At 48.2% G+C, this 13,228-nt stretch overlaps 1 protein-coding gene across 1 annotated transcript in view; it reads left to right on the forward strand.

Annotated features, from left to right (window-relative positions):
• Window positions 1-8,598: 8,598 nt before the first annotated feature.
• Window positions 8,599-13,228, forward strand: part of LOC138516896 (C-type lectin domain family 4 member F-like) — a 333,064-nt gene continuing 328,434 nt past the window's right edge. Inside the window, exon 1 of the mRNA XM_069632350.1 lies at window positions 8,599-8,773. Coding sequence (XP_069488451.1) covers window positions 8,680-8,773 — 94 coding nt within the window. The 5' untranslated portion in view covers window positions 8,599-8,679. The remainder of the gene's footprint in view (window positions 8,774-13,228) is intronic.

Raw genomic sequence — 13,228 nt, forward strand, 5'->3', positions numbered from 1 at the left:
AAAGATAAGCTGTTCAACCAATTATATACCCATCTCTCAATATACGCTCCCAATGAGAGACAGGAAGCCTTCCTGCTAGACTTGGAATCTAATTTCCTCCCTTTCCTGGAAGCCCAGGTGGTGATGGGTGAAGACTTTAATGGGATCCTGAACCCCCAGATCGATACATTCCATCAACCAGCACCGAGAGACTTCAAAATTACACTAGGCCTGCTTCACTTCTTTAAATCCCTTGGAGTGATGGACTCATGTAGTGTTTTACACCCGGAAGTGAGGGACTACTCATTTTTTTTGCACTACACTGCACTCTCTGGCATTGATCTCTTACTGACGAGCCTCAACTCTTACAATATACTGACAAGGTAACAATCGGTACGAAGATAATCTTGGCTCATGCTCCTGTCATCCTCATGGCCTGAATTCACAACCCTGATCGCCCTCCTAAGCCCTGATGGTCCCTATACGACCCGATTCTACATGACATGGCAATCAGAGATGCCTTAACTAAAGCCATTCATAACTGCTTTAAAGAGAACCAAGTAGGACCCACTTCGGATTCCACCACATGGGAGGTAATGAAAGCAGTGATCAGAGGGGAATTAATTGCCCCAAGTGGCGGCTTACAGAAAATGCAGAGCCCAAAATAGAGAATTATTGGAAAACGAATTAACGGCAGCGGAAATGAATCATAAGAAGGGTTGGTCTCCCAAAGCAGCACGCACCCTGCGAATTGCACGCAACAAACTGGAAGCCCATTATGCAGAAGAGACAGCTCAAACTCTTATGAGAACTAAGAAAAGCTATTATGCTCATGGCAATAAGGCCAATACATTCCTGGTCAAGAAGCTAGCGAAAACGCAAACGAGAAACCAGATTATAGGCTTAAAAGACTCCAATGGGTCCACCCAGTTTTCTGAGACGGCCTAGCAACATCACACTTAATCGACACTATGTCAGCCACCCCCAGATCCCTATCGCAACAGAAGCAATATATTGAGGAAGCCACATTCCCGGGTCTCTCAGAGATAGATAGGGATTCCCTGGAGCTACCCATCACCGCAGAGGAAGTGGAGACAGTTATAAAATCATTAAAAGCTAGGGCCTCTGGCCCCGATGGATTCTCCCCCAAATTATACAAACTTTTTAGGGCCTCCCTCAGGGGCCCCCAGACGGAGCTTCTGATCTCATTTCGGGAATCTGGCGCCACAACCCCCTCCATGCAAGAATCCACCACTATCCTGCTGTTAAAGCCATGAAAAGAGCCGGGAGAATGCACCTCATCTAGGCCTATCTCGCTTCTTAATATAGACGCGAACATTTACTTGAAGGTGCTGGCTAACAGATTGTCGAGCATCCTCCCCAAAATTCTTAACGCTGATCAAACAGATTTATATTGTGAAGAAGCACTGGGGATAATATTCAATGGGCCATCAATCTAATAGACGTGGCAACGACAGAACACCGGGAACTGGCCTTACTTACCTTAGCTGCAACTAAATCATTCGATAGGGTTGATTGGACTTTTATGCATTTGGCTCTTGAAGCATTTCGTTTTGGCTCCCTTTTCTGCAAGATGCTTCTGGCTTACTACAGGTCCCCAAAAACAGTCCTGAAGGTGATCCAGAAATTGTCAGCCCCTATCCCACTCTCATGCGGGACAAGACAGGGTTGTCCGCTTTCCCCATTAATCTTTGCTCTATTATGGAGCCATTCGCCCAACAAATCTGCAACATCGCCATTGAAGGGGTGCACATAAGAGACAATCATTATAAAGTATCTTTGTATGCAGACAATGTAATGCTCTCACTTACCAACAGTCAATTATCGCTGCTGAATGCATTGATAGAACTAAACTCCTTCGAAAAAGCCGCAGGTTTTGCCGTTAATTATGCTAAATCAGGGGCCGTATGGGTGGGAATGTCTAGCAAAACAAACAACCTCCTTCTACCAACTTACCCATTGGCATGGAGCACTAATACGATACAATACCGGGGGTACATATCGCGGCAAACCCTAAAGGTTTATACGCAGCTAGTTCCCCCCACCCTTCTTCAGTGACCTGGAGGCAGCCCTTAAAAGGTAGATAGCTCAGGTGATCTCACTTATGGGAAGGGTCAAGGCATGCAGGATGAACCTTCTACCCAGATTCCTATATCTGTGCTCGGCCCTCCCAGTGGAAGTCACTCTAAAACCCCTTGTTCAGCTCCAGAGACAGATCTCCCGGTTCATTTAGAAAGGGGGAAAAGTGCAGATCTCAAAAAAAGTTATGACAGGTGCTGCCAAGTGCGGTGGAATGGGTGCCCCTGATCTCCGCTGGTATTATGTGGCGGCACAGTTGGCAAACATCCCTGCATGGTCAGATACTGCAAATCCCCCGAAGTGGGTACTCGTTGAACAAGCCAGATGCCCCCTCGCTCTCTGCTCCCTACTACACATATCGGCAGCTACACGCAAACATTGGGAGTCCATTCTCCTCCACCAAAACGACCCTGTGAATCTGGGATTGGGCCTTAAACAAGAAATGGTTTCCCAAGGGTATGAGCTCATGCTCGCCAGTACTTCGGAACCCTCACTTCACCCCTGGGCTAGAACCGCCTAATTTCAAGAATTGGAGTCAGGTGAGGGGGGCTGCAGATGATTTCTCAACTGTTTGAAGAAGGCTTTCCACTTACTTTAGAGAATTGTAAAATCATTTTCACCCTCTCAGAATCGGATCGATTCTCCTACACACAGATCCGACATTGGACCACAAAGCCTCCCATCAGACAAGGGGCCACAATAGAGCTCAATTCCTTAAACATACGCTCCAAGAGGTCCCCCGACGAGGACTCATCATGAGACTGTATACATTATTTTAGGAAGATATGCTAGCCCTATGACCTAGATACATTACCCAATGGGCGGCAGACCTAGGTCATTCTATAGACAACCAATTGTGGGTGGACATTTGGTCCAGGTACAATAGAGCCACCAGATGTGTCACCAATACGGAATGTGCTCTGAAGCTACTGTATCTCTGGTATTATCCCCCTGTACGCCTACATCACTTCACAAATTCACTGGATCCCAAGTGCTGGAGACGTTGTGGGGCCCTGTGTACTTATCTCCATATGTGGTGGGAATGCCCACGAGCGCGTGCCTTCTGGGAGGAAATACTTAATACGAATGAGGCGATCACTCACATTGGGCTGCCAATGGACCCGGAGGTAATCCTACTGGGGATCCCGCATCCGGAATCCTACCCTAAATCCGGACCCACAGCCAAGCTACTCTCCCAGCTTCTCATGGCAGAGAAAATTACTCTTGCTCGCACCTGAAAAGCTCAGGAGGGCGCCCAGCTACCTATGTGGTGGATTAAGGTCTGGGATATCCTTGTTGCGGAGAAAGTCACGGCGGCCAAAGAGGGAGCACATCACTGTTTCCCCCACATTTGGGCCCCAATCTTGGAGTATGATCAGGCCTTTCCTATGCTGACCTTCAACCGCGCCTGACAAGACTTTTCCTGCACCCCAATTAGTGGATCTAGATGGGCCTTTCATCCCAAGGGGCTTCACGGAAATGTTATACATTGTGCATTGATGATATCATGTCCTAACACTGTATGTCTACTATGCTGCATCCAATTTTAAAAAAGATGTTAAAAAAAAATACATCCAGTATTTCATGTATCTCTAATTAAACCTGCAGCAGTTGGTGTCTGAACTAAGAAGCCACGATCATCATGGAGGACGGACAAGAAGAATATAAGGTACAGGGGATCTTTGATTCAAGAAGGTGGCAACGACGGTTGTGGTATTTATTGGAAAGGACCGGTTATGGACCTGAGGATTGCTCCTGGGGACCAGCAGAGGCAATACATGCACCTAGGCTGGTAAAACAGTTTCATAAGAGATATTCTGGTAAACCCAGCCCTTTGTAGGGCCCTGGGAGAGGAGGTAATGTAAGGATTTGTGGGGCTGTCAAGTGCAGACAGTCATTTTGGCAATATGCCAGAGCGTTATGGGTATTTTGGCCTGCAAATCTGAGTTGGAACTTCAGTTCCCATGATGCACAGTGGCACACTCAGGCCACGCCTGCCGCCGGATCTTGATGAGCCGCACCTGCCCGTGCAGTGTTACTGATTGTTGAAGAACCTAACGGCACGGGTAGGGCGTGGCATGAACCGGGCAGCGTGGCAGTGAATTTCTTTAGTAAGAATCCCTGGGATGTGGTAGTGAATTCTTCAATTAAAATCACGACGGCATGGCAGTGAGACTGGCAGAGACAGCACAGCTTCTTTGGGGCAGAGGAAACTTTGCCTGCACTTCAGTGCTCGGGGACACCAGAAGGCTCCCCAAGCACAAGATAATGTATTTATTTATTTATTTGGATTTGTAGAGCGCACGTCAGCCCGGGGGCATCGTATAAGTATTCTGTCATAACCCGCAAGCAAGCACCAGCAGCGCTGGTCTAAATACATGTGTTTTTCTGATACTGTGAGCACATGCAAGTTGCGTGAATTACCATTTGGTTTTGGGTATTGAAAACCGGCTGCTGGCAGAGTATGTTGCCAGGGTATGGTGATTTAGAACATCTGGGTTGTGGGATTGAATTATCACAGGCAGGCACTGTGAGGCAACAGTGTGCTCCAGGCCATAACACAGGGACAGACTGTACATGTCAATGAATAAATGAATATGCTGGGGGGAGAACAGTGCGTTTGGAGGTCAACAGAGCTTGCTCAGTCATGAATGCAGGGTCGGAGAGCAAGCTGGGTCTTCACATTGTCTCTTGACCATGCAACAGGGAGCACCAAGCTTCCTAGGGTTATGCGTGTTATCAACCATTCTTGTCTCATGTGTTCCATTTTACTCGTGCCATTTTGATGTTTTTCATCATGCTTCATTTCATTGCTCACAGTGATGCTTGGTTAATGTAGGAGTTTCATTAGACTAGAGACTATTAAGAAATATAGAGAAATTAAAAGTGTATGGTAGGAAGGTAGGAGATTAGTTAGCGTGTATGCAAGTAAGGAATCCGTCAGACATTAAGTAAGGGATTGTCTAAATCTCAATTATCAGAGGAATTCTGATTGTATGAAACACTGCAAGGTTTTCCCTAAACTCCCCCTACCTGCCCATTACGTTTTCCCTCATCCTCTTTCCGGTGTTCTGTTTTTCCCACTACTGATCTACATCCTCTTCCTAACCATCTTCCCCCCATTGGCTGTCTCGTGGTAACCTGTAATTACAGAATCAGGGACCCGTGTCAACCTAGGTGGGAGGGTCGTACTCCATTCGGCTTCTGTGGTTGGGAACGGGGGGTGGATCCCCCTTCAGGCCTGACAGGACTATAGGGGACTGGTAGTATGTTTACAGGTGCTAGCCAATGAGGGTGGGTGATAACACTGTATATTGTTCACGTCATGAGTGATGAGTCCTTTCCTTAAAAGCCATGTATCTGCTTTGAATTAACAGAGAGCTCTGTGTTAGTTTGGTTCTACGGGACCTTCTGATACCTTTTTCCTTTTTGCATACAAAATAAATCTTGTCATGAGGTGAAACAAGCCTTACACCCTCTATGTATATCTCTACTCTGTGCGTCTCTTATAGCTTAGTGTGTTCAGACTGTCCTGCAGACATGGCCTTCTTTTAACATATAAGTTTGTGTTATACAACTAACTATTTTAACCATAACAATGCTGTGATACAAAAAATGTGCATTAAGGGACTCATTAGATCGCCTGTCTTTGAGATGAGGACTGGTCCTCAAAAGTAAGGACTGAATTGGAAGGCTTGGCTAGAGGCAGTGAAGATTACCAGTGAGGAATCAGAGCACTGACGGGCTTGAAGATATTACCTGGAGGCTTCCTGTACAAGTCAATCAAATTGAAAAAGGTCAGTGAGCATGTGGGGAACGTCACACCAAGTGCAGAGAGATTTGGCTAGTGGTGCCTGAGCCGGCAAACACAGTAGGACAACTTTACAGTAATACTGTGGATGAGCCACACACTACCACAATGGACCTCATGTGCATGACTCATTGCAGCTCACTGGTTCTTCTTTATGGTGTCATGATCCCCTATAGATTGTTACGACTGGACCTGCGGTCACGCAGGCCAGTCCTTCCATTGCTGTGGGCACCCAGCACACACGTTGACATCATTGTTGCGGGTTGGCTCACAAGCACATTGAGCCAGCCTGCATGGCGGTGGGGGCACCCACCGTATTTGGTTGCAGGGGTCGCCCTGATGGGCCGTGATCACATGGACCCAGACAATGCCCTGGGGACAGCCAGGCTAACACACAGGACAGCGCTGGAGTTGCCCAGCATGGGCACTGGCACCTTCATTCAGATTTGCCCGGCAGGGGCTCTGCTGACATGGGTGGAGGGACATCAGGGACAGCGTTGTCCAGCAGGGGCAGTGTCCAGGTGGAGTGTCCTGCCACAGCAGGCCTTCCGCCTGCTATGCAACGCCACCGTCGCGCTGTTGTAATGACACACACATCAGGCAGCGCTCCATGGTATCAACTGATGATCCGGAACTGGCTCATCCCTTGTATTATCTTTCATCACAGCTTTAATTAATACATCTTTTAACACTCGCATTGTTCCAGACAATCTGAAGGATGACTGGGTCATCCTCTTCTCAAAAAACCTTCCCTTCACCCCAGCATACCCTCTAACTACAGACCTATTACTACCGTTCCCTTGTTGCTCAAAATACTATAGCGAGCTGCTTATTTACAAATCCAGGACTATCTGGAATCCAGCAAACTCCTCGGCCTTAGACAATCTGGCTTCTGTCCTAGGCATGGAACAGAAACTGCCCTTATTGATCTTAAAACCCACATTGAGGATCTCAAAGACAACAGTAAACTAGCTCTACTATCACTACTCGACCCATCGGCAGCCTTTGATCTGGTGAATCCAATTCTCTGCAGACATCTCAAATTGGCAGCCCATTTTTCTGACAAAGCATCCGCCTGGATCAGATCTTTCCTGGACAACAGATCCATGCGGGTCTTCTCCCCTTCTGCATCTGCAGAACCTTCCCCAGTACTATGCGGGGTTTCCCAAGGTTCAGGCGTCTCACCCACGCTCTATAATGTGTTTACAAAACCACTTTTCGATATTCTTGACTCTCTGGGTGTCACCTACACTCATTATGCAGATGACACCCAGATACTCATTCCCATCACCGGCGACTACATAGCAGAAACCAAAGCTCTGAACGAGGTCTATCTGGTAATTCAGGCTTGGATGGCTCAACACGAGCTCTGCTTGAACGATGATAAAACAGAGCTACTCATTTTGGGCTCACATCATCGCCTAAGTCGACTTTCGACTTGACCCTATCTTTAAATCCTTCATCATTGATGGTAACACCATTAAGGTCTCTAATTACACCAAAACACTGGGTATTTATCTTGACTCCACATTATCCCTTACAAGACAAACCAATGCCGTCACCTCAGCATCCGCATACATGTGCAAACTCATTACTGCCTGCCGCCCCTTCCTCACAACTGCCAACTGCACCATCCTCGCCAGAACCCTTATTATGTCCAAACTAGACTACAGCAATGCACTATATCTAGGGACCAGTCAACAAAACCTTAACAAGATACAGCTTACCCAAAATAACGCCATTAGGGCCGCCTTAAACATCCCCAGAAACCAGCATGTATCTGACTGTAGACGTAGCTTACACTGGCTCACATGTGCCCACATGGTTTCTCTCAAGACCCTTGCACTCAAGCACAAGTGCCTAGCTAACCAGGCTCCTAATTATCTGGGGAACCGTTTCACCCCTCTCACGTCCATCCGCACACAGAGAGCAGCCCAAGCGCACTACTCCCTTCTCCCAAGATACAAGCTGCAGTCAGCTGGTGGATCCAGTTTCCCGGTCCTCGCCACCAAATTGTGGAATTCACTACCCAACCCACTAAGAACAGAGTGCTCCTTCCACGCCTTCAAGAGTAAAGCTAAACGCTGGCTTATCTCACAAGACATTCATGTACCTCGCCGAGCAAATCAGCCCAGCCTAGTTTAATGCCCACGTAGCACACTTTTTGCACCAACTGTACTTGCAATACTCTAACTGCAAATTTGATCCATAATTACCTGTAAGTTTTCTTCCTACCATGACCGTTATCACTATGTAAATTCCTTGTACTTATTTATCTTGTAATTATTACTTTGTAATGTTGTTGATTATATCTTGTATTTTTGTGTAATGCCTATTGATTATGCCTTTGTAACGTATGATATATAAATAAAACAAATACAAATTAGGTCACCTGGTCATCAACATGTGGCCTTCGCAAGAGCCTTGGGAGATACCATGCCCCCAGAAGGTTCGACACTCGCCACACCACATAGATCATACGTCCCTTCCTGCAACGTTCAAGTTTTGTGTATATTTTCTTTATATTAAAAGTGGAATTTTCCAAAGATGATCATTTATGTTAAAAACTGCTCATTCAGTCTTTTACACTTTGAAGGTCTAAGTTCTGCTTTTCTGCCCCAACCACAGATGTCCAGAATAGCATCTGTTTTACACAGGAAGCATTCTTCTGAAATTTCGGTCGGAGAGAAAAATTTTCATTACGAAGACCTCATTACCAGTGTCAGGCATTCATACTCAAAACCGCCGAGCGAGTGCCCACGCTGCACACTGGCTACCTAGGGGTTGCCATGGAAGAAGCCATGGAGATTGACACGATATATCAGAATTACCAGATCTATCAGAATGTTGAGGATGCAAAGGACTCAAGCCGCAAGGGGCCTGGTGAGTCTACTTCTGGTTTCTTTATTTATACCGCACGCCGAACCCTGAGGTAACTGGGCGCCAGAGATTTAGAGGCGGTCACAGCAGAGTAAATACATACAGGTTGGGGTCTGTTTAAGGTAGTGCTTCACCTGGCATAGAAGAAGGTCGCCCGTTTCAGAGCACTGTCCATCCTTTTAAAGCAAGTCCATATTGCCAATCATTACCATCATGGCAGGCACGCCCATGCACACGTATAAGTATTGCTTTATTAATTTTGTCATTAGGCATTGCAAAAGAGGGCAATGTGCTCTAAAATGTCAAGAAGTAAAAATGAAAATTGCTTTTCTAGACCCTCCAGATCAAAGTTGGGTTGGAATGGGTGTCGAGAGGATAGCTCAGGGGCAAAGCTCGCCTTGGAAGCAAGAAGATGTGGAGCAACACAGGTTGGATCCCTGGTCCGTGCTTAGAAATTATTGAGCACATTATAATGATCTAGCTGTGTGTTTAGAAGTTGTTATCCTGAACAATGGAAATACTGACTTAGAAGTTCGAAGAAACTTCCTAAATCTGCCTGATTATTCAAAACTATATTCTATTGTGCAGACATGGATATCATGTTACCAGTTTCTATCCCTGGCTTTCTGTTTGGCACCGACCTTGCAACCCTTAGGTCAGACGTCACAGAGTTAATGACTGAGAAAGCAAAGTTATTTATTTTTATTTTTTATTTTGCATTTTTAAAGCACTCACACAGTCCGCGGGCATCCAGGCGCTGTTACAGGAATTGTTTGCTTCTTAGTTGCGTAATTGTTCTGTTTTTTGTCTTAGTTGCGTATTTATAACGTATTTATAACGTGCTTAAAAACCCAGAGGTTTCTAAGCGCAGACCCAGGGATCGAACCTGTGTTGCTTCGTGTCGTCTTGCTTCCAAGGCGCGTACGTTGCAGCTGAGCTATCCTCCCGGGACATTGAAGAATTGCTGCAGCTGCATTTCTTTCAGGGTACCAATCCTCTTTTTCTTACTTACAAAGGGCCTCATCACAAGTCCGGTGGTAACCCATAGAAGTGGTGGTAACTGTAATAGCGCTATGAATACCGCTCTGCCGTATCATGTGCCGGCACAAATACCGCCTACCGTAAAAGCAGCCGGCACTATTACAGCTGGCGCTATTACATCCGGCGCTAATACAGAGGGTATTATTACAGCCGCCCACACGAAGCACAAACACAGTCACATCACAAATCCATCCTCAGCAGCACATATCGCCCAAAACACGTCGCAATTACCTCCGACATCCAGTTGAAGGTAAATGAACACAGGTGCCTGAAATGAAGCCACATGTGATCCCAATCCACGCCAGAGGGCTACATAAGGCACACCCATACCCCAAATACTGTTTCCAACACCATGCTGCTACTAGCCACTGTGAGCTCAGAGAGGCTGCTGCTCACACTGCGTCTGGGAATAGAGAGGCAGGACAAGCAGGCCAGGGCACAGGGAGTACAGGGGGGGATAGGGAGGAGGAGTAGAGCCCAAGCAAGGCGTGCACTGATCCCCTGGGTTAGGCCCTACCCTGGACCCACAAGGACAGCCAGTTGGTCACCATGTACCGCCTCAACAGGAAGTCCATAACAGTGCTGCCCACCACAATATAGGACGACATATGGAGCAGGATCAATAGCCAGACAGCTGTGCCCCCGCTGTTGAAACTAGTGTCTGTCCTACAATTCCTTGGAACTGGCAGCTTCCAGCACTCTGTTGCCATGATGCATGCCATGGCACAGCCCACATTTTACATAGTTTTGGGCCAGTTGCTTGAAGCCCTCCTGCAGCAAGTGCAACCCCACATCTCACTGCCTATCACCCCAGCTCAATGCCATGAAGACACGGTTCTGTGCCATTGCACAAATGCCAAATTTGATCGCTGCACTGGACTGCACACATGTTGCGCTGGTGACACCCCAGGCACACAAAGCAGTGTCCCGAAACAGCAAGCACTACCACTTCCTGAATGTGCAAGTGACCTGTGACCCCAACCTGTACATCACCTACTGCTGTGCCTGCTACCCTGGTTCCTCCAACGATGGTCCTACGGTACAGCACACTGCTGAGGCACAGAGGACAATGGACCTGGACAGTGGGGGAGTTGAAAAGACAGTACACATGTGACGCAAAGCACATTCCCGAATGGGCGAGGGGATGCAAATGACTACACAAAGGATGGCAAGACAAGTGAGTGCAAAAATCTGTCTTGCACCTCCTCCCGCACCGTCACATTACAGGCCATGGAGCATGCACATGTCAGACTTATCTGCATGGAGAAGCAGTAATACACATACAGTAACAACCATCTACACCAGCATGACTACAGGTACCACAATGCAACATGCACTTACCAAATCAATGCTGGAAATGGCCATAATGCCACACCCAATAACAACCCAGCCAGTACCCCAGCCATGTACCGGTGTGCGGCCAGTCCGAATACTCACCCGTTGGCACCAGATGCACAGGGGGAGCCCCTGGGGCAACGAAGAGACCTAGGCTATTTAGCCTTCGGTGTGTGCTGCACACCCTAATATCCACTAAATGGTTACGTGAAAAGCTTTTTTTTAGTGCAGTATCATTTGTAATTACTAAGTAAAATTAATTGCGCAAAAAGATTCTTAATACTATTTAATTAAAACATGTGTGGTATTTTATTAGTTAAAAGAGTAAGTGCAGATGCACAAAGTGCAAATGCATTTCGGACTGCATTGAGTCCTTCACCTGCGTAATCCTCATCTGATCAGTGTACAATTAGTCGATCACAGTTAGGTTAGAACACAAAATGCAGGACATAATTATCTGCCACAGTGTTGGCATGCTACAAAGTCCCAGTCCAGTTAGATAGAGCACACTCAGGGAAGTCCTCGCAATGATGAAGTTTTACAGGGTTTATGTAGAGTTGCGCCCCAACAAATCCTCCTCCCCCCTCCCACCACCAACTCACTGGAGCACAATCCCCCACCCTCTTCCCACCACCAACTCCCCCGCACACATTCCCCCCTCCCACCTCCCACCACCAACTCCCTGGAGCACAATCCCCCACCCTCTTCCCACCACCAACTCCCCCGCACACATTCCCCCCTCCCACCTCCCACCACCAACTCCCTGGCACACAATCCCCCTGTCCCCTCTCACCACCAAATCCCCGGCATACAATCCCCCAACAGCCCCCCCAACAGTCCCATTGTCATTCACTGTCGTGGCCTCTTCCCCTGCCGCCCTACTAGCCCCAAGTGATCTTGGGCTAAGTAGTCACTGCGACAGTTATCGTGGCATGCCCTGTAGTGACCCCTTCGTGGGTGTGGTGGAGGTGGATGAGACAGACTTCGCCACCAGGATCTGCTGCCGCTGCAACACATTGCCCTGCCATATGGCTTCCGCTAGGGCAGAGACACCCTCCATCATTTCATGGACAAGTTGCGCATATAGTGTCAGGGTGGATGCGTTTGCACTAATCCCAGTCCTGTTCTGCACCCTCTGACGCACTGCCCTGCGGGTGGCCCCCTAAATACTGTCCCTGATGGCCTGCAGGTGTGCAGAGTTAGTGCACCTGATCGCTCCAATTTACACATCCATCCTTTGCAGCAGCAAACTGCGAGACGGACTAGGCTGTCTGGGTGTGGGGCTCTGCACTGAGCCGGGGTTATAAGCAGGGAAGCCAGGTGATGGGATGTCCACATTCGCCTCGGGTGTGGACATGCGCTTGTGGCACAGAGGGCTACCTGGGGAGTGTTGGCCTGCTGCTGATGGTGACTCTGGGCTGCTGTCCCCTGTGGCTCCTCAGTGGCACTGGAAGCAGACGAAACCTCTGTCAGTGCCTACAGCTGCTGGTGTTGCAGGCTTGGGCTTGCTGGCTGCAGGTGTTGCATGGGGGCCGGCTTATGTCTGACGGGCATGCTTGTGGACCTTCATAGCCCCACATCCCCTCCCGGGTGTCACTGACATGGTGAGGTTGGGGGATGGCTTATTCCATGGCACTGTCATGGCTCCCTGGGGCAGTGCTGCGCTGCCAGCAGGGCTGTACTGTGATGCACAGTGATTGGCAGGCTGGCCACATGTCTGTGTGTGGGACATGTACTTCCCTGTGGGTTGTCTGACGTTGCCCTCATGGGGCAGGCCTACTGGGATAGCTTCTTGATGCAGTGACTTCTGCACAGTTTTATGGTCATTCACGCACATCATTCACGCTGGCGCAGGGTGGGTAAGTAGGTGTCTGGTTCTGATTGGCATTTGTTTTGATCATTTGCCTGCCCTTCCTGCTGCTGTGACACTCAGGGGTGCCCTTGGTGCCATGCCCCATGGCTGATGTGGAGGCTGGCTGATGTGCCAACCCGCCACTCTGCCCTGTCAGTGTGCTCAGCTTCGGGGTATGCTGACTTGTGTCCTGTCCACTGGGGCTTCTTATGCTGGGTTGTCATTTATGC

This window comes from Ambystoma mexicanum, chromosome 6q (assembly GCF_040938575.1).
Source record: "Ambystoma mexicanum isolate Mex_15411 chromosome 6q, UKY_AmexF1_1, whole genome shotgun sequence".
Lineage (NCBI taxonomy): Eukaryota > Metazoa > Chordata > Amphibia > Caudata > Ambystomatidae > Ambystoma > Ambystoma mexicanum.